This window comes from Equus caballus, chromosome 3, assembly GCF_041296265.1.
Source record: "Equus caballus isolate H_3958 breed thoroughbred chromosome 3, TB-T2T, whole genome shotgun sequence".
Classification (NCBI taxonomy): Eukaryota; Metazoa; Chordata; class Mammalia; order Perissodactyla; family Equidae; genus Equus; species Equus caballus.
Genome location: NC_091686.1, coordinates 86,804,479 through 86,831,132, shown reverse-complemented (window position 1 = coordinate 86,831,132; position 26,654 = coordinate 86,804,479). Strand labels below are relative to the sequence as shown.

Here is a 26,654-nt window from a genome sequence, read left to right as displayed (position 1 = left end):
TTGTAAAGGATCTGGCTTTCCCCAAGTGACTTACCTTCTTTTCTTCTTTCAGGGAAGCAACAAAATACAAAAGCTTCACAATGTAACCTCATAATGTCTGGCACTCACTCAGAAATTACTAGACACACAAAGAAGCATGAAAGTGTGATCTATAATCATGAAAAAAAGAATCAGTCAATAGTTGCACACCTAGAAATGACAGAGATGATGGAATTAGCAAATAAGGATCTTAAAATATCTATTATAAACATGCTCAAGAATTCAAAATAAAACATATACATAATGAATAAACAAACGTGAAAGACATGAAAAAAACAACAAACAGAACTTCTAGAAATTAAAAGTAAACTATCTGAAATGAAAAATTTACCAGATGTCTATTCAGTACAATAGACAATACAGAAAAGATAAGTGAACTTGAAGATTTAGCAATAGAAGCTGCCCAAACTGAAGCAAGAGATAAAACATCAGTACCTCAGTGATTCATGAAACTATATTAAGTGGCTCAACATATGTATAACTGGTGTCCTGGAAGGGAGGAGGTAAAAACAAATATTTGAAGAAATAATGCCAACAATTTTCTGAATTTGATGAAAAGAAAATCCATATATTCAAGAATATCAATAAACCCATGCAGAATAAACACAAAGAAAATCATATCAAGGCAAACAAAAAGCAAATTATTGAAAATTAGTGGTAAAAAAAATTTTTTTTAAACAGCCAGAGGTAGAAAATAGGCACATTACACACAGTGGGAAAAAACCAAAAGGATAGTCACAGATTTCTAATAGAAGCAAAACTAGATGACAATGGAACAGTATCTTTAAAAGTGCTGAAAGAAAAATACTGTCAACTTCTGTACCAAGGAAAAATAGCTTTAAAAACAAAGACAAAATAAAGACTTTTTTTCAGACAAACAAAAAGAGAAAGAACCTATTGCTAGCAAATCTACACTATAAGAAATGGTAAAAGAATTTTTTTAGTTTTTCACCTAACCACATCAATAATTACACAATGTACAATCATACTAAAAAGGCTATAGAAGCAGAGATTGTCAGCTCAGTTAAAAAAGTAAAATGCATCTACATGTCATTTACTAGAAATAAGTTTTAAAGATAAGTTAGCGGTAAAGGTGCAGAAAAAGGTATGACATGTAAACTCTAATAACAAAACAGCTGGCTTAGCTATATTAACATGACACAGAGTAAATTCAAGTCAAAAACTATTACTAGAAATAAACAGGGACAGGGGCCGGCCCAATGGCCGAGTGGTTAAGTTCACGCGTTCCGCTTCGGCAGCCCAGGGTTCGGATCCTGGGCGCGGACATGACACCACTCATTAGGCCATGTTGAGGAGGCGTCCCACATGCCACAACTAGAAGTACCCACAACTAAAATATATAACTGTTTACTGGGGGGGATTTGGGGAGAAAAAAGCAGGGGAAAAAAAAAAGAAATAAACAGGGACATTTAATAATGATAAAAGCGTCAATTCATTAAGAAGACATAATAATCCTACTTGTATATGCATCTAATGACAAAGCTTCAAAATTCATGAAGCAAAAATGTACAGCATTAAATTTATAGACAAACTCATAATTACAGGTGATTTTAAGTCTTCTCAGTAATCGATAGAACAAATTTAAAAATCAGTAATAAACTAGATTTTGAGCAACCAATTTAACCTAATTGACATTTATAAAACACTATACCCATAACTACATAATATACATTCTTTTCAATTTCATTTGGAACATTTACCAAGATAATACATATGCCAGGCCATAAACCAAACCTCAATAAATTTCAGAGGACTGTTATTATACTGAATATGTTCCGTGTCCAAAACAGAATTAAATTAGAACTCAATAACAGAAGGATATCTAGAAAATCCCCAAATATTTGGAAATCAAGCAACATATTCCTAAATAACCATGGATCAAAGAAGAAATCACAGGGAAAATTTTAAAATATTTTGAATTAAATGATAAAAATATGACATATCAAAATTTGTGGGATGTATCTAAAGCAGTATTTGGAAGTAAATGTTAGCTTTAAATGCTTGTATTAGAAGAAATAAAGATTTAAAACCAAAGATCTATGTTTCTACCTTAGAAACTAGAAGAGGAAAAGCAAATTAAACTCAACGTGAAGAGAAAGAAATCATAAAAATAACAGCAGAAGTCAACAAAATTTTAAAAATCGGTAAGAAAATCAATAAGAGTAAGAGTGGGTTCTTGGGGGCTGCCCTGTGGCTGAGTGGTTAAGTTGGCACAATCCGCTTGGGTGGCCCAGGGTTTCGCCAGTTGGGATCCTGGGGGGCGGACATGGCACCGCTCATCAAGCCATGCTGAGGCAGCATCCCACACAGCACAACCAGAGGTACTCACAGCTAGAATACACAATTATGTACTGGGGGGATTTGAGGAGAAAAAGCGAAAAAAAAAAAAAAAGTTGGTTCTTGGAAAGACTAATAAAATTGATAGCCTCCTAGCTAGAATGATTGAGAAAAAAATAAGGAATCACGAATTCTCAACAGCAGACTTGGCACAGTGCTAAGCAGGACTGGAACATTCCTGCAAATAGTCTCAAGTCCCCTCCCCAACTACCATCCCTCCCACTTAGTCACCCATCCCCTGCTCCAGGAACCTCTCCACGATCTTCTCCATGATCCAGCAAAGGAGAGGTTAAAGCTTCACAATGGGGTCCCTCTCAGACCCCGTGCTGCTCAAAGAACTAGTGGCCTTGTGTCTTGAGGCCTTAAGGCTCTGTTGATTGTTCCTATTAAGACCATCACTGCTGGGTCTAGGTGGCCTCACACAAAGACCAATAAGACAGTAGCTGACATTTTAGAGGATCTCACATGCTAAGGTTTGAGTTAGAGAAGGAATTTTCCCGGAGTCATGGAGTGGGCTAGTTAGAGATTTTTGAATGCTCCTCTTTTGGTTAAATAAACACCATGTTTTCTTGGTGAATAAAAGTCTCCAAAATTAATGTCACTCATGACAGTCTATGGTGCTGTAACTACATAACATCCAAAGTCATCTAGAAATAGTCAGTGAAGGACTGCCTAGTAACGCCTTCATTACTATGATGTTCTGCTGGGCAACATTTAAACTGGGAAAACAGTGATCCTAAGTTTAAATACTTTTTCTGAGTGTTTTTATTTTCAGAACTGAAAAACAAGAATTATAACAAAGTGCCTCCTACCTGAAATAGACCTTTACTAAGAAACTGGAATTTGATTTTTATAAAAAAAATCATCTCAAAGTTACATTTTTAGAGTTTTTTTTTTTTAAATATCCAGTTAGCAAACGGGTTAAGAACACAGACTCTGAAGCCAGACTTCCTTAGTTAGCATCTCAGCTTCACCACTTACTAGCTATGTGTCCACAGGCAAGTTACTTAATCTCTACGTGCCTCCCCTTCCTCATTTGTAAAGTGGGGATTAATAATAGTATCTATCTATTATGATGAATTAAAAAGCAAATATTTACATAGTGTTTGCCCACATAAATGTTATCTAAGTGTCAAATAAGTCATAAATGAACAATATTTTAGATCACATTTGCCGTCATCACCAATCTTCAATAAAGGCAAAATTTTCAAGTCTGATGTCCAAACAAAACGTTTAAATAGAAATCTAAGTTTGAAGTCTTGTTATCCAAATTTGGCATAAATCTCTCTCCCTTCCAAGTTTCACCTATTCTCCTCCCCACGCTACTCCTTCTCCACCAAGCCAACCACATGTGAAAGTGTGTGCCTTGTATTGTTAACTGATTATTCTTAACTCTTCTCTTATCAGCCTAAGAACAAGCAAAGCAAGATTGAGGTCTCTGCTACGAAATTCTTAGGTAATAAAGTTAATAGCACTGTTTGTGACTACTGTAGCAAAGGTAAGGGAAGCAAACAAGAGTATTTTCTTCAGTGCCGAAATCCCAGAGCACAAAGGCATCCCATTCTGTGAGGGTTTTAGCAGGAATTGTATCCATTTTGTGTTGCATAATAACCTGCTGCCAAGCCTGCTACCGACTAGTTGGTTGAGTTACTTAACCTCGCTCTTTGTCTCTGATCCTTCATTTGTAACTAAGGGTTAATACACTATGTTGTGAGATATAGTGAGCTAATACATACAAAGTGCCTACATATGCATGGTAAAATAAGAATATCATAATTGTTAGCTACTATTATTTTGTAGGAATAAGTCTTTCCAGTTTGAACATTGCCTTTACTTTAGGGTTTATTGCAAATAACTATATGCCTTAGAAAAAGGGGGCCGGAGTTTGAAGTCGGGGAACCACGGGAGAAGCTAATAATAGCATAGAAGGGCAAAGTCTGTTAGAAAGCCCCCAGAATGAACTTTAGCAGGGTAATCAGAGCAGAATCCCACTGGCCAGCAACTTCCGTGCAAAGCCGCTAACGCCCGAAGCAGGGCCCTCAGAACTCAGGACAGGAGACACGTCGACTCCAGAGGAGCCATTATAGGGCCTCAGCACAGCCTTTACTCCACTGGATTCTCGGACAGCTGCCTGGGCGGCCTCCGGGCTCCGAGACACGTCTTTCCTCTGGGCTGTGCCTTCCTTCTCCGCTGCGCGGCTCCAGCAGCCCGCGTTGCGCTCAGAATTAGCGCCCAATCTCCGCCCTCGGGGGCTTGGCTCGCGCGGAGGCCCCACCCAGCCATCCCCATTGGCTGATGATGTCCGGGGGCGGGGTCAGAGCACGCACCTGTCCGAGACTCCTCAGCTCCACCCCAAAGCGTATCCACCGGGAGGAGAAGCCCAGGCGGGTAAGGAGCGAGCGCTTGCGCCCGGGAAGCCCCGTCCGGGGGCCATGGGGGAACAGCTGAGGCTGCCGCCGGGAGAACCCTGCCGAGAAGGTGAGTGTCGGCCCCGAGCCGGGGCCCCTGGCGTCTGGGTAGCGATGAGACCGGGTGGACGGTCCCGGGTCCTGTGGAGAAGAGTAAGGGATACACCCACTCTTAGTGCATTCATTCATGCATTTATTCTGTTGGCCAGCCAGCCGATCAACAAGTATTTATTGGTGCCTACAGTATGCCAGGCTCGATGGGAAAGCCTGAGTCCAACAAGACATACCATGTGGCTCCTGCTCCGGTGCGGAAGGCAGACCCATGTAAATTACAGGGTGCTGAGTATCGTGACGGGGAAGTTCAGGGTGGTGTGGTAAGACTCCCAAGTCTCGTCTGAGAAAGACGTTTCCTCTGACTCAAGACTCATACCCAGAGTCCGCGGTCGACATCACCCAGTGAGCAGAGAGAGTGTCCGGAGACCAGGCAGGAGTCCTGTGTACTCCCTGCTCTGGCTCCGCGAGGGTCAGATTCCGTGGAATGTCAGGCGCCCTGGTCTTCGGGGGAGGGCGCTGGACCCGCCTGGGCCGCCCACATCTCTCGTCTTTCTTCGAGATGAAAATCTCTCTTACCCCATTAGCCTCGCGGATGACTCTCACTGTGCAGTCACTTCTTGGCTGCTTAAAGTGCGAGCCTGACGGAAGAGGAGCCGGGAACTGGGCGTAGTCATTTGTGAGTTTCTCACTACTTGCTGGACTGTTTTCAGCCCCCACCCACAAGCTGTAAAACCACTGGGCGCTGCCCCTTGCCCTCTGCCGCGGAGTTACAACGCTGGCAGGGTTTCTACATTCTCAATGCAGAAGGCAGGGGTGAGCCCGGATAAAATAGGGACCGGGGGAGAGGGGCAGGGGGGTATGCGGACAGGAAGGGTGTGTATCAACTGAAATGATGGTTTTCACGATGTCACGGGGAAAGTCGATTTCTAATTTATCTGGTAATGACGTAAGGAGGGAGGGGGCAACGAGGGGCGTGGCAAGAACTATGCTTTCCCAAAGTTGCTGGCAACTTCCCGGGTTTTCTATCCTCCTGGCTCTTCCAGCTTACAACTTGATGTGGAGAGTCAAAAAAAAAAAAAAAAAAAATGCAATGAACTAGTCAAAACAATGCGGGGCACAGGGGGAAGAGGACACACAAAGAAAGAGAAAACCCTTGTATAATTCACAAACTATTCAAAAGCCGAGGTTTTGGAAGTGGTTACTAAGGCAGCTGGATCTAGAATTATTTCCTAGATAGTCTACTTTGTCTCAGTAATTCCAAAACCATTAAGTCAGTCTTTTACTGACCCATCCACCCTTATTTACTTGAGGATATTTAAGTAAGGAGGGTGTGTGAATTACACCAATTGTTTGAACTTCCGGATGTTTTCCCTGCTTTGCTCATGCATTTAGTTCCGAAAAGAACTATTCAAGCTCTCTGCTTAATACGTGTGACTAACTGTGGTAATTAATCATGTGGGAGGCTGGTGGGGAAGACAAGAGAAATCAGAATCTACTATTATGAGTAGTGATGGAAAGAGCTTAGTTTTTGGCAGCAGGTTTCATGGCATTTGCCCATCTTCTCAGCTATGATTTAGCCTCCTTGAGTCTTTCTTCCACTATAAGTTGGGAATAATTTCTACAGTTGACAGTTGTGAGGAATATAGAGGGATTGCATATGAAACACACACAGTTCAGAGCCTGACATGGAGTAAAGGCTCAATTTTTCATTTATTCATTCATTTGAATAGCAAGAGTCCCATGTGCCAGGCGTTGGCCTAGTGCTGGTATAGAGGGATTTGCAAGACAGTCTTGTTCTAGACTCTACGACCAGGTACCTACTCCCAAGCAGCTTACTGTCTAGACGGCAGATAGTATGCAAGAAACAAATGAATAAAAAAGAAATTACAAAAGTGGTGAGTGCATGGATAATGTATTGAGAGAACTGGGGTGTTCAGATTGTGTACTCAGGAAAGGCCCCATGCAGGAAGTGACATACAAGCTGGGACCCTTTCCTACATCCTCATTCTTTCACTTTTCTTAACTTCAAGAGGATTTTTTGGGTTTTTTTTGAGGATTTAGGGACTTTCGTAATATAGAGAGTGTGAAGTGTGGAAACGTGCAGTTTGTGTAGGAGATCTGATGGTTTCCAGTCCTCCTAGAGTACTCTGCTTCTAAACACACTGAGAGTAGGAAGATCTTGCTTAGAAATACAGGTTTTTAACTTTTTAAGAAATTGACAGTATCTCTTCAATTTTATTTTGGTTAATTGAAATAATGGGCTTTTTACCCAACTCTATTGGAGTGTATGTGTAGATGTGTCTCCTATGACTTGAATTCCAACTTTGTTTAAAATTATTTCTCATTCTTGTTCTGCTCCAAATTTGTGCTAAGTTATTTCTCATTCCTATCCTGCTCCCCTAAGTCCTGTTAATTCCCTCACTAGAACTGTCGGCTCCGTGACAACAGAGAACTGTTCGTCTGTCTTGTCGATCACTATCCCGCCAGTTCTTAGAACAGGGCCTGGCACCCAGGGAGTGCTCAATAAGAATTTGCTAAGTGTTGAACAAATGAGTACCTAACCTGGGGCCTTACATGGCAGGTGTTCAACTACTATTTTTTTGATAGAATAAATGAAATAGCTATATGGATATACAGTGCTGTTATAAAGCCGTAATTAATCTGTAACAGGAAGTTTGTTTGATTGGCAGTATTCAATAGGGGGATATGAAGAAAAGTGACTGAGAAGTTCCTTTAGATTGGGAAGGCAGATAAGATCTTTCTAAAGAGGTGACATTTTAAGTGAGAGTTTAGTGACTGGAAGGAGCTAGCTATGGCGGCCACTACTCAGGCTGAGCAAGGGCTACTTAAGGTTTGAGGTGAGAAGGAACCTAGCCTATCAAAGGAACAGAAACAAACAAACAAACAGACAATAGTAAGGAGCAAGGTTAGAGAGAGAGCCTGAGGCAGGCTTCTGTAGGCCCTTGTAGACTGCAGTGGGCATTTTGGATTTTTTCTGAATGAGAAGGGGAGCCATTGGAATTTTGGAAGGAGAGAGAAAATGGAAAGGAGCCTTATCTAAAGGCTCGGTTCACCTGATCTTGCCCCCTACTGCTCTTCAACACCACCACCCCCACCCCCACATCTCCTACCACCTCTCCCCCACCCCTACTCCCATCCCTTCACCCCTCACCCCCACCCCCATCGCCCAACCCCCTGCATCTCATACCGTCTCTCTTCTCTCTTCCCTCTCGCCAGTCAGCCTGGCTGGTCACGGTTCCTTCCCCCCCTCAAGCAAATTCCCACCTCAGGGTTTTTCTATTTACACTTAGCAAAGGGGTTTTTCCATTTAATGCTGTTTTTTAAAAAGGATTCCTTTATGCTGCTTTTACTGCTTTCCGTGGCACTCCACATTTTATGTAGTTGTTAATTCACTGGTTTATTTGATTTCCCCCCATTATAATGAATACTAGAGAGCAGGAATTTTCTTTTATTCACCATTGTATCCCCAGCTTCTAGAAAATGCCTGACAGTTAACAGATACTCAAAAAGTATTTGTTGACTCAATGAGTGAAAAGATGATGTCGATGAAAATAATCCATAACCAATCTATAAATGAAAATTTGGATGAGTTTATTCTGAGCTTAAATCTGAGGATTATAACCTGGGAGAGTCTTTCCACAAAGGAACAGAGCACTCCAAAGAAGTGGGGGTATACAGGGTGGTTATATACCCTCAAAGAGTATGTTTCACATATGATTGAAATGTCCCTTTTACAATAGTCACGAGGCTGCTCCATCAGCACAGCGATTGATGGAAACAGCAGATAGGTCTGCTGTCTCAGTGAACGCGGCAGGGTGGCAGGTCTCTTGCCTCGAGCTGGGCGGTCACAGATGAGCGCTGCAATCAGTTCCCAGCCTAAAGAAAGATGCTTAATCTTTAAGCAGATGCCAATGTTGGGAGGGGAAGGGAAGTTGCACCTTTATCTCAAAATATCTAAGCAGATATACAATGCATGCTCAATGGCCACAGTCAGGCCCTCTTGGAAAAACAAAGTCAGGCCGAATTAGGTTTATACCAAATGGCTTCCTCATATACTCCAATATATCCTATTGCTTGCCATTTTTATTTGTCAATGACTAGTGTTGTTTCAGAGAATGAGTGACAGGGAGAGAGAGAAATGCAATATAATGTCAGAAGTGTGCAAGCTTCATATCATGTAAAGCTTTTAAAAGAGTCCAGGATTAGGAGTTTAAATTTTGTTATAATTGCAGTGAGCAGGGGGAGTGGGGGATTAAGCAGGGGAGTAGCATATTCTCATTGACGCTGTCTGATATTATTTGGAGATTAAATTGTAGGGGACAGAAAGAGATTTCATTTGTTCTTTCCTTTGCTGCTATGAATGGGCAGGTGTGTCAGTCCTCTGTTGCCACATATCACACAATCCAAAACCCAATGGCTAAAAACAACACTCACATATTCTTGCTTATGTGTCTGTAGGTCAGCTAATGGTTGACTGCCCTAGACTAGGTTCACCTGGATTTAGATTCTTTATGTGGGATGAGCTCATATCTGCTCCATGAGTTTTCATTCTGGGGCCCAGGCTGAAGGGGCAGCAGCTCCTCAGGGAAGCTCTATTCCTGACAAATACAGAGATGCAAGAGAGTAAACCCAGACCTGTTAGTACATTTGGAGCCCCACTGGCCACCAACTCACTTCCAGCCCAATATCAGGGGATGAATACTCTGTCCACATTGTGAGAGGTAAGGGAATGAATATTTGCTGAATAATAATCCAGACTAATACAGAGCAGATCATGAGACAATTATTTCCACAAACTGGAAACATCTTGCCGTGATTAAAAATATAGTTTTATACAATCACTGACTTCTTAGAAATCAGATATCCTACTCCATGTAATAAACTGAACAATTTAAATCACTATTTTCTATAGGCAAAGTGTACTTGAAAAAATTATTCAAAGCATTTCATCTTGGTGTAAACATTAATAATAATTTTCAACTGGCTTTGTTTGTACTCTATGTTTTTACTTTTCTTAAATACAAAAAATACTGGCCTTGGAATTGGATTATGTGGCGCTGGCTTTGGAAATTACACGACTTCGGCAAGTCACTTAATATCTTGGCCACAGGTGCTTTCAAATGTCTTCCAACTACAAGTACCTGTGAGTTTAGAGCTAGTCCATCAGCAACATTTGTGAGCTGCCAGGATTGTAACTAAGTTACTCTGGGAACAAAGATAGCTTGTGATCGAGCCGCAGAATTATAGAAGGCATCTTCAGAATCATCAAGTCAAACTCCTTCATTTTAGAAATGAGGAAACTGAAGCCAAGAGTGATTATTCAACTTGCCCATGATTATAGATAGTTAGTAATGGAGCTTAAGATGGGGAAAGGCATATAACCCAATAGAAATTTGAACTTTGTTTTAAAATTTTTAAGTTGTATATGTAAGTAAACTTTCACACCTGTACATAGAAGATACAGTTGAACCATGTGAAACTGCTATATTTGTAGGTTCAGAAATTGTCAAATATCATCAATTACATATGGTTCAGCGTAATTGAGGACATTGGCAGTAACGTTTGTAAGAGCAAAAACACTGTAAATTACCCAAATGTCCACCAACTATAAAATAGAAAAATTGATGGTGAGATAGTCATACAGTGGAATTCTATAAACTAGTGGCCGGAAAAACAAACTCTGAAGTACAGCCACATGCATCTACATTGATAAATATCAAAAACAAGCAAGTCACCAAAGAATACATACCGTATGCTTCCATTTTTATATGTGCAAAAAGAGGCAAAACTAAACAATTTATTATTTGAAGAAATAATCATATAGGGGAAATAATTTTTTTTAAAGCAAAAGAATGTCAAGCAGAAAATCAGGACAGTCATTACCTCTGAGGGGCAATGTTTTATTTCTTAAACTGGATGGTTTATATATTGGTGTATATTGAATTATTTTTCTTTCTAATCGACACATATTTCCTAAATATTAATTACTCAATATGTGGAAAAGTAAATAATAACAACATCAAAGAAGTAATACATGATTCCTACTGGCAGGAGTATAAATTGGTAAAATTGCTTTAGAGGGCTATTCACAGTGTCTATTAAAATGAAAAATAATGAATGTAATAGATTTTCTCTTTTTTTGTTGAATAAATTCTAGGTTAAACTCCCTGAATAATTATTTTGCTTGCTCAAATCTTAGGAAGCCAGCTCTGATTTTGAGGTCCCTCTGATTCCTCTGAAACACTGCAGAGTCCCTGCCTCACCCACCCCTCCCCTCCTGCTCTTCCCCGCTCCAAACCCACCAACCCACCATCCACTTTCTTACTCCCTCACCCCCTCCTTCAATCACATCTGCCATAGTCTCTCTTCTTAATATGCTTCCAAACCATATAACAATTAAAGTTCTAAGGTCGGTGGCCCGACAAGATTTTTATTATTTTTCCTTCCATAAAATTGCAGCATTAATGTCTGCTGCTTACAATGGAAACTTACAAAATGCAACAAAGATTACTTGCTCTCTCTCCCTTATCACCCTTTGCCCCTATGGCCCATAAAATGTCGGAAACATTTTGCTATGTCAACAGCTGAGAAAGAATATTGTTTCACTGGAATGAGATCCACCCACACTATTTTCAGAGATAAAGTTTTGAAATGGTTATGTTAACTACGTAGTAAGGGACACTAATGCAGCCATGGAATTCACTGGAAAGTCAAGTCGGATGTTTTCTCAGGAATTAATGCAGCTGAAATTCTTACTATCAGAAATTGCTTTCCACTCTTGGGGTTTAGATGAGGTGAACAGTGCCCAGAACAAGGTTGCTAAGGGTGAACTTGTTTGAAATTTTGTAGCAATTCTTGTTAAAACAACCTGCCTGAAAATTCCTTGACCTTATAGAATATCCCTGAAGTAATACAATTCTCCTTGGAATATTTAGAAGTTTTGTCTTAGAAAACTTTTATCCTGTATCTCTGAATCGAAGTTGGTTCATTTTCAAGTTACAGAGATAAACGAAATTATGATCATGAAAAGCTTGAATTCAATTATTTTACCTTTTTCTAGAACTGAACCTTATGGTTGTTTTTTAAGTCTGTATGTAATAAAATTCAGATGACCTCATAAGGTTTTGCCAGGGAACCATAGATCCAATGTTTTGTTTCTAAGACATTATTTGGTCTTTTGTTGTTTTGTTTTGTCTTTGTTTTGTTATTTCTTCTTAAGATTTTTGAGATGGAAAACTGATTTTTGTCCTCAAATTCTAAAATTGTACTTGATTAATTTTTCTTTGCCCTTTTTTGTTTAGCATAATTCATAATGGGAAAATATGCCTTTTAAAAGGAAAAAAAAGTTGAAAATGCAATCAGAAAATCTAGCCACAATGTCACATTGTCGACAGCTTTTCAAGTGGAGAACAGATTGTACAAAGTTTCTTATATAGTGTAAAATATTTTCTTTTTTGTGTTTTAATTTTACCTCGAAATTCCCAAGTACTTATAATAATGGGTCTGGTTCAGTGTATTTACATACTCTTTTGAGTCCTATTTTTAAAAAAGCCTACTGATGTTTAATTCACTTTTCTCCTAGATTCCATTTTGTTTAGGAGAAAGTGAATTAATAGACCTGAAAATCACGCTCTTCAGGGACAGATAGTACAGAAAACTAAGCCCACTTAAAAATATGTTTTCTGAAATGCACGATTCATACTCCACCAAATGGGTTAGCTCAATTCCTCCAGCGTGGTGATTTCTAGACCAGTGAGTTTGTTGCGCCCTTTCCCTATGTCACAAACACTGCTTTCCGGGAGACAGGCTGATGATGTGAAGGAGTGAAGTGGATGTGGGGGGCTGTGATGAATTGCTGAGCCCAAGCCAGTTCTAAAAAGCTACACGCTGCTCCAGCAGGATGCTCTTTTGCTAGAACAAAGAACCAAGTATTGCCAGATTCTCCAATTTATAAGAGGAATCCAGACTTTCATGCGAAACCTCTCCTTTTAAATGATGACAACTAAATAATTTTTTAAACATTTTTGAGAACCTGTATGAGCCAAACTCAACGTGTCCACAGGCCTGTGGACCACCCACCAGGGACTTCCCTTCATTCAGCAAAAACAGTGTTTCAGTACCATCTACGCAACTTTCTATTTCCTGCAGAGAGGGAGTAAATAAACATTAATGCATCTCCCTTTCCTTTGCTGACATTTGTTTCTTTCCTTTTTCCAGGCTACGTGCTGTCTCTGGTCTGTCCTAACTCCTCCCAGGCTTGGTGTGAGATCACAAATGTGTCACAGCCGTTGGCTTCTCCTGTCCTCTACAGGGACCTGAATTCCAGCATAACCAACTTGAGCATTTCTGCAAATGTAGAAAACAAATACAATCTTTATGTGGGCCTGGTACTGGCAGTGAGTTCCAGTGTTTTTATTGGCTCCAGCTTCGTATTGAAAAAGAAGGGCCTCTTGCAACTGGCCAACAAGGGTGTTACTAGAGCTGGTAAGAAACGGATGCAACTAACGAATTTAAGTTTCTAACTGCAGAATTAATGCCATTGTAAGACCATAATGCTATAGTAATAATATTTTGCTCTCTCTGTATATCTTAGCCTCTGTCTTCCTTCTTAGCAATTCTCTTATCAGCAGTTTCCAGGATTGAGCCAGTTATATCTCCTTTAGAGCGAGACCAAAATTCTTGCTTCAAGAGGTTTCTGTGTGGTGTGGGTTCCTCTTTCATAGCTTAGACTGGAGCTGCAGTATTCAAAGTCAGATCATGCTGCTCCCTTTCTTAAAACATGTCAGTGACTTTTCTTTGCACTCAGAATAAAATCCAAGCATCTTTCCACAGCCTCAGACCTCCTGCATGAAATAGCCCGGCTACCTCTCCAGCTTCCTCTTCTGCTACCCTCCCAGTCACCGACTTTTCTCTGGTTCCTCCAGTATACCAAGTTCTTTGCCACCTCCAGGTCTTTTCCCTTTGCCTGGAGCTCTCGTCTCCTCCCCTTCATTTGGCTGATTCATCCTTCAGACTTCAGCTTACACATCACCACCCTAGAAAGGCCTTCCTCGACCCTCCTCTCAGGAGAGGTCCCCCTCACCACCACCCCTGTTACTCATGGCACTAATGCTTTCCTTCATCGTGCTGAGAATAAGTCGTCATGGTACATTTATTGTTTATTGACTTGTTGTCAACAGGTTTGCTTGTTTATTGATAGTAGGGTCACAGGAGCAAGAATCTTCCTACCATAGTGCTTGACACCCAGTAAATGTTTGTTAAATCAATAAACGGACAGCAGTAGAATTGGGTTTCTATTTATTTTAAGTCACACAAATTTTTTTATTTTATTTATTATTTTTTAATATTATTATTTAATTTTAATATTTTTATTATTAATTATATTATATTATATATAATAATATATATTAACATTATATTAAATAATATTATTATTTAATTTTAAATTTTATTTTATTATTTTAAGTCACACTTCCCATGCTGGGTAGCTCTGCTTGACTATCCTTCATTAACTCTGACTTTTCCATCATTCTTATCAAGAATAATACCATAAAAGAGCTAAATAATATTCTAAAGTTCATTTGGAGAAATAAACAACTATGAATTGTGCAAACAAGTTTCTAAAAGAGCACTATTGAGGGGAGATTTGCACTATCAGAAAATAAAACATACTATAATGCTATATTAATTAAAAGTTTGGTACTGGCATTAAAAAATAGACAAAATAGTAAAAAATAATTGAAAACTTATAAGAGGACCTAAGTACATATAACAATTTAATATATGATTTTTGAAAGTGGCGTTTCATTCTACTGGAGAAGGGATAGATTATTCAATCAAAGGTATGGAGAAAATTGGAAAAAATTAGAGGAGAAAAATCTGAGAGTTCTAATTCATGCCATTCAGCAAAATAAATTCCACATAGTTCCGAGTTGAATTTAAAATGAAATAATTTTTTAAAAACCTAAAAGAAGGCTTTTTTAAACATAAAGATAAAGGAAGAATCTATTCTATATAAAGGAAGAGATTATCTGGATTGACAAAAAAAATTCATATATGGAAACACTTTTAACTAAAACTGAAAAGGAAATGACATACAGGGAGAAATTTTCAAAATACATGAAAAAGGGTAGTTAAGATCCACAATATATAAAAAGTGACTATAGTCATTAAGAAAAAGATTAGTACTGTCAACGAAAATAATCCATAACCAATCTATAAATGAAAATTTGCATGAGTTTATTCTGAGCTAAAATGTGAGGACCATGGCCCGGGGCTTTCTTCCCGAAGGAAGAAAGGGCACCAAAGAAGTGGTGTGCACAGAGTGGTTATATACCCCCAAAGAGGATGTTTCACATATGATTGAAATGTCCCTTTTACAATAGTCTCGAGACTGCTCTGTCGGCACAGCGATTGATGGACACAGCAGGTAGGTCTGCTGTCTCAGTGGACACAGCAGGGTGGCAGGTCTGCTATCTCCAGCTGGGTGGTCACAGGTGAGCACAGCAATCAGTTCCTAGCCTAAGGAAAGATGCTTATCCTTAAGGAAATGCCAATGTGGGGGGAAGTTGCACCTTTATCTTAAGGCCATTTGTTCTTGTCATAGTAAATGTTTATAGCAGATATACAATGCATGCTCTATGGCCATGTCAGGCCCTTTTGGAAAAAACAAAGTCAGGCTGAATTAGGTTTACACCAAATGGCTTCCTCATATACTCCAATGTGTTCTATTGCTTGCCATTTCTATTTGCCAGTACTTTGACAAAAAATAGGCAAAGCACATAAATAAGAAACTCACAAAATAAGAAATGCAAGTGGCTGATAAACATAAATAAGTAAATGTTATTTCACTAGTACCCAACGAGATATCAACTGTGTAACAATGAGCTCCTAGGTTCTTGCCTACCATTTTAACAAGATTTTGTGGGGGTTTTTTTAAAGATAATGCCGTATGTTGGTAAGGGACTTTGGGAAATAAATAGCCCTCCCAAACATAGCTAGAGGCAGTATAAATGGGTACAAACTTCCCTGAGAGAATTTGAGAAATCTTAAAAATGTTAATGTCTTAAAACCAATAATTCCACTTTTGGGAATTTTTCTTAAGAAGTGAACAAGGATACCACCTAGATTTATATACCAGGATATTTATTTAAGGGTCTTATATAATGAGAACAAAACTAGAAAGAGTATATATATATACACATATATATATATATGTATATGTATATATATAATGGCATACAGGTCAAGTAAAGAATTATATGCCAGATTTGGGAATATTCAACCATTAATTAAGGACATGAGAAAATATTTGTGATATTAAGTTTTTAAAAGGATTATAAAATCATATTGTAATATGATTCCAATTTAGTCATTTGCAAGTTTTGTAAGGGGAAAATCCTAAATAAACATAGTTAACTACCTTGCAAGATAATCTTCACAGCTAATGTATCCTGTTTAGTTTAACTGTAACAAAATCAGATAGGCCAAATCCACAGGGTTAAGTGTGTTAAAATTGATGAGACAATTCGGTTTTCTATAGCAAACATAACAATGACCTAAGGTCACAGAGTACAGTAGTGGGAGGATAAGTCTTTGAATAGCTTAGGAAAGCTTTTTGTCCATTTCAGTAGACGAGGCGCAAATTGAGTTTCATGATGCCACAGTAGGCAATGAGCAGAGTCCAGCTGGCAAGTGCTCATTATCCTCTGTCTGACTATCCAAAACCTCTAAAGCTCTTATGTCAGTCATCATCTTCTCTTTAAGGTCCTCATTAGGTACCAATGTAACTTATGATTTACAGTTTGCTGTCTTGAATTTTAACTGTGACTGAAAAAAAAGTGTTTAAGGCCTATGATACTCTATCCACATTTCCGAATGGCATAAATATAGTAAACATGATAATGAAATAAAATTTTCCTGCAAATGGAAAATGTTACTTTCTGTAGAAATCAAAGGTGACGTAATAGGAAGTGTTAGAAGATCTTTGGAAATGACCAAGTAAATAATTTAAGCTAAAAGAATAGATATACTAACTTGGCCTTAAGTCTTGCCTTTTCCAACCATGTTCCAGTTACCTTTCCTAGAAGTCAATTCTTTGAAGCTTCTTCCTCCACTTTAAAACTTAATTTTTATTTTTATTGTTTTCCTAGGACAAGGTGGGCATTCTTACCTCAAAGAATGGCTCTGGTGGGCAGGATTACTCTCAAGTAAGTCCTTAATGCTGAGAATAGTGTTTGCTTGTAAAATGATAAATAAATTATATGGAATTGTTCAAAATTGATTAATTTACCTTCCTGGTAAGGACGGCGTTTAAGTCCAGAAATTTTTGTGCAGTTATAATATATAACTTATATATATAAATATTGTCTTATATATAAAATAAGTCATATGTAACAGACATTTCTCCAAAGAAGATATACGGATGGCCAATAGACACATGAAAAGGTGCTCGTCATCACTAATCATCAGGGAAATGCAAATCAAAACTACACTAAGATATCACCTTACACCTGTTAGAATGGCAAAAATATCCAAAACCAAGAGTGACAAATGTTGGAGAGGCTGTGGAGAAAAGGGAACCCTCATACACTGTTGGTGGGAATGCAAACTGGTGCAGCCACTGTGGAAAACAGTATGGAGATTCCTCAAAAAGTTAAGAACAGAAATACCTTATGACCCAGCCATCCCACTACTGGGTATATATCCTAAGAACCTGAAATCAGCAATTTCAGAAGCTCCGTGCACCCCTATCTTCATTGCAGCATTATTCACAATAGCCAAGTCATGGAACCAACCCAAAAGCCCAGCAACTGATGACTGGATAAAGAAGTTGTGGTATATATATACAATAGAATACTACTCAGCCATAAAAAAGGACAAAGTTGTCCCATTCACAACAACATGGATAGACCTTGAGAGTATTATGTTGAGTGAAATAAGCCAGACAGAGAAAGATGAACTCTGTATGACTCCACTCATAGGTGGTAGTTAACATATGGACAAAGAGAACTGATCGGTGGCTGCCAGGGGAAAGGGGGTGGGGGAAGGGCACTAGGGGTGAAGCGGTGTACCTACAACATGACTAATAATGATGTACAACTGTAATTTCACAAGGATGTTAGCTTTTATAACCTTAATAAAAAAAAATAAGTCATATGTATTTAGAACTGATTTTTACTCTTCCTTCCCCCCACCCCGACGTGCCCAATTCTGTCCTGGAATGCAAGGAAAAAAGTTAACATTTGAAATATTATATTGTGTTACAAACTTATCCTTCTCTTGTAGTTTATTCCCCATAACAATTAAGGAAAATTCTTTCCTCCCACATTTTCCCAGCTCCAAATTCGAATTTGTGACTATTTTAGCGGCATGTATTGTAAGGAATGGGTCCATTTTCCTGGCCAGGACCAAACCTTGGGTAAATTAAAGTCCCCTCTGGCTGCTTGGTGCTGAACAAAAGGAGAAAAGATGAAGGTTGGCAGCACTCCCCTTGCTTCCAGACTGACCTGAGGATTGAATGAGACTGCGGGCACCGAAGCCCTTTCTAAATGCTGCTGTGATGTCCGCAGAGAAGGCAGTGTTAGCTCCCTCAGGCACTTTGTCAGATTCCTATCTCCCTCTTAACTCCTCGGAACTTTGTTAAATCCCAAACCTAAAACTTCCAAAGAAAGAACCTCATAAACTGTTGTTTCATGCAGAAGCCTTAAAATTTCCATTTATTTTCCCATATAAAGTAACCCATTTCAGTATTTGTGAGATCCTGTGAAAACAAAGAATTGGAAAACTTTTCTTTAATAAATGGTGGAATCTAAAAGGGTGATGAATAAAAATAATTTATATTTGTATAACTCTTTCAGTTTTTAAAGTGTTCTCACATCTGTTTTTTTACTTCATGTGAAAAAAAGCTGACAAGGGCTGTACTGGGAAGATTCCAGAAAGATATTTGAAGAAGTCTTTCCCCTTTTCTCTCTCTCACTTACTTGCATGTCCTCACCCTCTACTCGCACAATAGAGTGAAAATATAGGTAGAATATTATATGGCTATATTTAAAGGGTTATTCTCATCATATACAAAGTTTATGCCAGTATTGAAGAGAGAAAAGCATAAGTCTTCAACATTAGAGATTTTATCTAGTAACAAACATATAGTACTATAATCATGAAATCAATATTTTCCTAGAAAGCTGTCAATAAAGATAAAAATGTAAATAATATGAAGTATTCAAGCAAAGCTTAATATTCTAAGGAAACTGCCATGGCTCTTCTTAAGAGAGCAACCTCCTAATTGTTCTGTAAGTTTCCGTTTGTTTTATGATGTTTTCTGGAAGCTAAGTCCTCCTGTAGATTTGGGGTTGGGAGGAAGCAGAATATAACAGCCAGAGGGAAAAAGTAAGAGTGTGCTGGTGTCTTTTGGGTGTTCCAGAAGCTCTTTCTACAATAAGTGTTTGCTTGGCGTAGTTTGCCAGCATGAAATACTAAATTCTGTGTGCAAGCTTCAGTTGTGACCTGTGAGAATAATTTGCCCCCAGTACAAGAGTCCAGCTCTTGGAGGGGTTTTCCCTCACTCTAGAAGTTATTTGTCTCACAGTATCTCATGGATGTCTAGAGTCCTCAGATAAGAAATAGATTGCAGGAGCACATTGTTATGCCTTTAAAGCAGCTGCTAGGATCTCCTTGCCCTACTAAGACGCTATTAGCTGCTTGCAGATCACCTGCAATTCAGCGATGCCTGTCCGCATGGGCCTCGGTGTTTCTGCCTGTCCCCAGCCCAGACATTAGATCTCTACAAAGCCTTCTAATCTTACAAGTTGTTTTATTGTTAATTTGCCTAAAAGTAGGTATTCTTGAGCAAACAGAATGATTCTCTACTTAATACAAAATTACAACTGCTAGATTTCATCAGAGTGACCAAATACGTTTTTGATCCTGAAGAAGCTAAAATCTCTATTGAAAGTCATTGAAAATGGGTATTCATGTGTCACCACTGTTTGCATTAGTTGAGTTGGTCTCATCAGGTAATTACAGGTTATCTGCATCCCTTCAAACCAATCATCTTCCCCCATAAAAAAAGTTGAATCGTTCCTTCTCGATGCATCCATCAGTGTCTTTGGGATAAGAGTCTCCTGCCTTGCATGCATCATTTGTTTTTCTCTTCTGATAAACAAGTCCATCTTTTTAATATTAATACTGCTGCTTGCTTTCCAGTGGGAGCAGGGGAGGCTGCGAATTTTGCAGCCTATGCTTTTGCACCTGCCACCTTGGTCACCCCACTAGGCGCTCTGAGCGTTCTCATAAGGTACGTGAGCGATCGGAGCCTGGCTTCTCCATGATGAACTTAAGTCACAGAAAATATATGGTTCAGCATATGTCAAAACAAAATTAAAAATCTCAAAAATAATTTGAGAAGACTACACAATAATTATCAGTGGAAATAGGAATTAAATAGATTGTCTTGTTTAGAAAACCTTTGTGAGAATGAGCCGGTTTCCTGCTAACATAAAGTAATTGCATGTTATTTTTGTGACGATTCGATCAAGCCTAGCAGATTTTTTCTCTCTCTCACCTGAACAAATTGCCACAGCCCTGTTAATCTTTTCTTTTGTCATAGTGGTTAATGACCATAGTTATTAGAAGACTTTAAAAAGCATAGCGTTTTTCTGTTGGTTTGGGGGGTTTTTTTGGCTTTTTATTGAAATATAGTTGACATACAACATTATGTTAGTTTCAGGTGTACGACATAGTGATTCGACGTTTATATTCATTATGAAATGATCGCCACAATAAGTTTAGTAACCATCTGAGTTTCACTTATATGTGGAATCTGAAAAACAAAACAAAACAGAAACAGTCTCATAGAAACAGAGGGGAGGAGCATAGAGGGTTACGTGAAATAGGTGAAGGGGATTAAGAGGTACAGACTTCGAGTTCTGTGAATGTCACGGGGATGTGACATAAAGCATAGGGAATATAGTCCATAATATCGTAAAAAGCGTAGTGTTTGTGTTAAATTTCAACTTTCACCAAAAGTCTTCCATTGTCTGCTAGTACTTCCGTTTAGAGACCTCTTAGTTTCTTTTAGTACTGGAAACAGGAATAATTTTCCTGTTCATAGAATGTGGATCTAATTTTTCTGAGCTGGTCTTTTTATGATCGCAAATGAATGTGTTCAATGAGCCCATGAAGTCTTTTATTTTGTAGCTTAGCAACTGTTTTGTTTGTTGTCTTTTTCTTTTCCTCTTATCTCCATTCATTATCAACCGCTAGTAGAAAGCTTATGAGTAGGCCTACCCCCTTATTTTCATCTTATTTGTAGAAGTGTTGTGGGAATTAAATGAGTTAATACACATACATACACGTAAAGCAATGAATGATAGCTGTTACTAGCGTTTTCACCGAGGCTGCAGTCCTCACAAGTGGCCACACGAGGGCGACTCTAGGAAATCACCTCTAAGTGACCACAATCTTGGGGTCAAATGGGTACCGATAATGACCTGATGGGAGTGCCAGGGCATCAGGGGAAGGAGGTTGGTGCGCAGGAGCTGCTGCAGACCTACTGGTGGGGCAGTGGAAGGTCATACTTTGGTGTCCATGGTGGTGCCAATCTAGATCTTCCTGAAGCCAGGGCAAGTGAAGCAGTGGGGGCATTAGATGGTGAAAGTATCAGGACCGCAGCAGCTGGTAAGGAAATATTTCAGTGTTTTTGACAACCCATATTATTGTACTTGTGTGTATAGTCGTCCCTCGATATCCCTCGATATCCTTGATATCGGTGAGGAATTGGTTCCAGGCACCCACGGATACCAAACTCTGCGGATGTTCAAGCCCCTTAGTAGCCCCACTGTATCTACGGGTTCCGCATCCGCGATTCAAGCAACTGCGGATTGCAAGCATAGCGCATTATCTGCGGTTGGTGGAATCCACGGATATCAAGAGCCCACTCTTCTAGTTAAATATCAGCCCTGAGCAGAGTGATTCTTCTTTAGGCATGTATCTTTCTTTGAAGCATTCATGAGCAGACGTATTCTGAATGTATCATTCCAGTAAGATGGGAAAGATCTTCCATTTTGTTTGGCCTTAGAGGAGAAGATGGAAAAATTAAAAATGAATTGAGTAGGACCTGTTGGAAAGTCATGGGAAAATTACAGGGGTGTAAATTGTCTATGATAACTGTTTAGATATAAAAGCAATAAAGCAAATTTGATTGACCATCATTTCTGAGTTTTAAAATTATCAGGTTTTTCAGTGTCACATGGCACAATCAGATCAGTTAATGGGGACACAGAGTGGCATGTTCCACAGTGTGACTTCTAAGCTGCTATGGAATCAAAAGGTAATTGAACAAGAGTGATTTTTTTTTCTTCTCCCAACAGTGCAATATTGTCTTCCTATTTTTTAAATGAGCGCTTGAACATTCATGGAAAAATAGGCTGCATATTAAGTATATTGGGGTCAACTGTGATGGTTATCCACGCTCCGCAAGAAGAGGAAGTCACATCTTTGCACGAAATGGAAATGAAATTGAGAGACCCAGGTCTGTGATTCAACTGAAAGAAACACTCAAATTCTGCTCCACTTTCTCTCCTCATCAAATGATATTCGTAATAATATCTCACAGGCTCCCTACAAGACTAGTTATGGGTTGTGAGATATAGTGAGGTTTGATTGAGTATCACAAGTCTTCTGAAAAAGCGACACAACTTATTTTTGTGTTTGTGCTTCCCCTCTACAAAAGGAAAGGAAGAGATGGGGATATGAGAGGCAAAGGACTTATAGTCCAATCCAAACTTTGGCCAGTTTCTCCCTCTGAAAATAAAAAGTCAGTCAGACAATGTCTGTCATACCTCATAGTGGTATCTGTGAGATTCAAATAATATGTTTGTGAAAGTTCATTGTAACATATTGAGAGCCATGCAGGAAAATGTTATTGTCCTTGTCTTTTAATTTAATCTCTCTTTTCTTTCCAAAACACCTGTGCTCTTAAACTCATGACTGACAGGATTTCACAAAGGCATGATCCTATTAGCATTTTCTGAAGTCTTAATTCTTTTCTCTTCCTAACAGGATTTATTTCCTTTGCTGTGATCATAACTGTGATCTCTTTGGTGCTGATTTTGATCGTGGCTCCCAAGAAAGGACAGACCAATATATTGGTTTACATTTCAATCTGTTCATTGATTGGGGCATTTTCAGTTTCCTCTGTCAAGGGCCTGGGAATTGCCATTAAGGAACTATTGGAATGGAAGCCAGTTTACAAGCATCCCCTGGTCTTTGTTTTGCTGGCTGTACTTGTGCTTTCAGTGACAACACAGATTAACTATCTCAACAAGGCCCTGGACACCTTTAATACATCGCTTGTGACTCCCATTTATTATGTGTTCTTCACGTCCATGGTAGTGACTTGCTCTGCCATCTTATTCCAAGAATGGTATGGTATGAAAGCTGGAGATGTCATTGGGACCTTGAGTGGGTTCTTCACCATTATCAATGGCATCTTCCTTCTACATGCTTTTAAAAACACTGACATTACCTGGAGTGAGCTGACATCCACTAAGAAAGAAGTCTTCTCTCTGAATGGCAGTGAAGACAAATATGTGTTACTAGAGAACAGAGAATGTTCAGCCCCAGAATACAGTGATGACATTACCTTGTTTAGCAGGACTGATGATTGAAGTATCTAGAAACCCTGAACTTTAATCAATATGAGGCACTTGGAGAGGAGAAAAATACCTGATTCTTGGATGAACTACTAAGAAAGCTGGCATTTTTAAGTTCTAACTAATAATTTGGATGTGAGGCCAAATAAAAACACCTTCATTTTTGGCCATCAGCTTTGAAGATCAAGGTTTTGATCCTCCTCCAGAAGACTTCTGATGCTTTTCATTTCTGCAAACTTGAAATATTCCCTGTGCACGAAAGAAGTTAAAGAGTTAGATGAGTCTCAGATCATCTCTTTCTTCTGGTCACAATGTCTTTGGCTCTGCCAGACGGCTCTCCATTTCTTTGGCTGCTCTTCCTAGTCTCACAGTAATTCACAGGTGAACTTCACTGTGTGCTGAGAAGTCACCACTCTCTGATGAGTCATAGTTCCACATCGTTAAAACTGAGCTGCGAGATCACTGCTGCTCTTCCTCCCCCTCCACAACTTCCTTCTTCCTAAGCTAGATAGCTAAAGAGGAGAGCGTGAAAGAAAAAAAATAGGCCTGCCTTGGAAATCTGTTCCGTGGTGGGCTCGAATGTACAAGACAGAAGTACCGATGAAGGGCTTATGAACTGTAGTTTATTGACATATCATAGAATTTTATTACTAATTAAAAAGAGGAGAATGGAGGAGGGAGAAAAATGTTTTATATTTTAGATAAATGAAACACATCTCTTTTTTCTTTTCAGGAAAACAAAAAACAAACACAAATGATTATGTTTGTGGGTTTTTTTTAACTCAGACCTGGACAATATAAGACAAAGTTGAGTTTCTGGAGAAGTCCAAGCGAATTCAGCTTTCGAGTTACTTATCTTCATTTAGTTCCTTTCTTTTACTACTATACCAAAGGTCATTTGTTGTTGTTGTTGACGTAGAGACTTTTGTAAATAATTGCTACATTATTTTAGGATTATATGGTACACTTCCATTTTTCTCAAATGTTTAATCCCCAAAAGGTGGGTTTTCCATAGACTGTTTGGAAACAACTAGAAAAATCTTTGTGAAAAACCTGAATGGGTTGTCATAATTGTTCTCTTGAAATTTGGCACTTTCACTCTTATTAAGGAAATTATAATTAGCTGCCAACCGTTTTAAAAATGTATATATCCTACCACAATATGTGGTAGATTATCTTTTTCTGTTAAATTTCATCTTGATCATGTTTTCCATACATTTTTTTAGGTGTTTTGGGAGAATAGAAAGGAAAGTTAACTTCTTAGAAAACAGAATATTCAGACCTCAAGGATCACTACAGGAAAATACATTTTGCTTATTAAAACTTACATAAAATTTTTCTGTCTCCAAGGGCATGGCAGGAATAATATTTTTGGTGGTCTTTAATGTTTATGGACAGATTTCTCCTCATTAATTTAATGAAAAGACATTAGCTATCTGATTTCTAGACCAACCTTACTTCTCTCAAAATAAAACAGAAATCCTAACCAGAAAGTTGCATCATTTAAAAAAAAGGAAGAAAAACCCTTCAGGGTGACTGGATTTTCTGTTCAACATCAAACGTTATTAGTTTTGTTTGTAATCTAGCTCAAGTCTATCCAGGGTAGTAATAATTGTAAATTCTATTATTCAGAATTCTGTCAAGCTGACCTCAGCATTTTTCCAGTTCTATTGAACTGTGCCTGATGTTCACAGTGATGGCCTGAGGTTACTGCATTATAATTTCTTCAGTGTAGGTTAGTGTTAAGTGCAATTTAGTGCATTCCAAATTTTTGAAAAGTGATAATCCCTGGAAGATACACGGGTTGATACCTCAGGTCAAATATGTGTTTACTCTGTCGATTGCTATTTCACTTGAATAGAATATCAGATATATAAGCTATGAACACGAGTTTGTAGGAAAAGTATTTTCTGGAAAGGTAGTGTTTGGAAATTGTAGAAATTCTTTTAAAGTTTTTCTTTTTTCTATTGAGAACTCTGTTGGTTTCTCTGGGACATCTTCTTGGGGAAGAAATTAGTGGCATCCAACCTGAGGCTGTGGTAATAGTTCTGCACGCTAGTGAATTTTAGTGTCGGTTCTCAAATGTCACCTGTTACAAAGCTTTGCCTGCGGTATATTGCACCCAGGTGGAACATTCTTGGAATCCAAGAACCCATGTGTACTCTGGATTGAAAAATGAACTGGTGTTGACACATATGCCCAGGAGAAAGGCTGAGAAAGATTTAATGAGTTGAAACACATTGAGAAACAATGAAATATTTGAAAAACTCTGAAAATCTCTGGTGGGCATATGCATTGAAAAACCAAACTGTTATTGCAAATCTAAAACTAAGAATTAATTTTTCCCAAATATGAAGATGTTATTTAAGGAAGTATAAAATGCTGGATCCCTGTATTCAGATTAACTATGTTAGTCTTAACTGGTAGTTTTGTATATGTATATATTTTAATATTTATACTTTATTTGTGTCACATAGATATCTTCTTAAGATTTATTATGTAAATATCTGCACGTGTCATTAAGGATTACAAAGTTGTGCTCACACAGCCAAATTGAAAACTTTTCCTAATTCTGTAAACGTAATACTTTCATTTTATTTTTTGACTTATGATTTTATTCTTAGCTCAATGGTTAATGATTTTTTAGTTCAGATTGCAGAAAGTTCATAAAACCCTTTAGATTTAGCAGCATGAAATTAAATTAACACCTATGTTTTAAGAGTACTAAATTAAATACATGGAAAACACCATGTGTTATGCCTCATATATAATAGGCATTTAACAAAATTTAGCTCTCTTTGAATCAACAGTTTAATTCCTATGGAGTTATTACTGGATAGGTAAGGACCATTGATTGCCAGTTTTCATACATTCTTCATCTTTTCTCAATTTGTCTCACATTAGCTCATTTTAAATAATCCAAGTGAAAATGAATTCCATCATTATACCTATCGCAACATCAATACAAAATGATTCCAACAAAAATATTTTCTGTTTCTTACTTAAAACTGAACTAAATGTAATCTTCACATTCCAAGAAAACTTTGTGGAAAAGTAATTTATATGAATATATGTGAAATGTTCTCCAATATTTTGAATAAACTCTATGGTTGTGAAA

At 38.4% G+C, this 26,654-nt stretch overlaps 1 protein-coding gene and 1 long non-coding RNA gene across 2 annotated transcripts; one reads left to right on the top strand and one right to left on the bottom strand.

Annotated features, from left to right (window-relative positions):
* Nucleotides 1–475: 475 nt before the first annotated feature.
* On the bottom strand, nucleotides 476–5,525 carry LOC138923477 (uncharacterized). The gene is made up of 2 exons (XR_011437131.1): nucleotides 5,093–5,525; nucleotides 476–4,946 (listed from the first exon to the last, which is right to left on the bottom strand). It is a non-coding gene; the product is annotated as an uncharacterized lncRNA (long non-coding RNA).
* On the top strand, nucleotides 4,719–26,654 carry NIPAL1 (NIPA like domain containing 1). Its single transcript, XM_001495264.5, has 6 exons — nucleotides 4,719–4,875; nucleotides 13,098–13,364; nucleotides 17,033–17,089; nucleotides 20,088–20,178; nucleotides 22,253–22,413; nucleotides 22,944–26,654. The coding sequence occupies exons 1-6, from the start codon at nucleotides 4,830–4,832 to the stop codon at nucleotides 23,549–23,551; spliced, it is 1,230 nt and encodes a 409-aa protein (XP_001495314.1). The 5' UTR covers nucleotides 4,719–4,829; the 3' UTR covers nucleotides 23,552–26,654.

What these genes read in the sequence shown, in the direction of transcription:
- NIPAL1 (XM_001495264.5), top strand. Translation starts at nt 4,830, where the DNA reads ATGGGGGAACAGCTGAGGCTGCCGCCGGGAGAACCCTGCCGAGAAG. An exon ending in CAAGGGTGTTACTAGAGCTG is followed by an intron (nt 13,365 to 17,032) that starts GTAAGAAACGGA and finishes TTGTTTTCCTAG; the next exon opens with GACAAGGTGGGCATTCTTAC. An exon ending in AATGAAATTGAGAGACCCAG is followed by an intron (nt 22,414 to 22,943) that starts GTCTGTGATTCA and finishes TCTTCCTAACAG; the next exon opens with GATTTATTTCCTTTGCTGTG.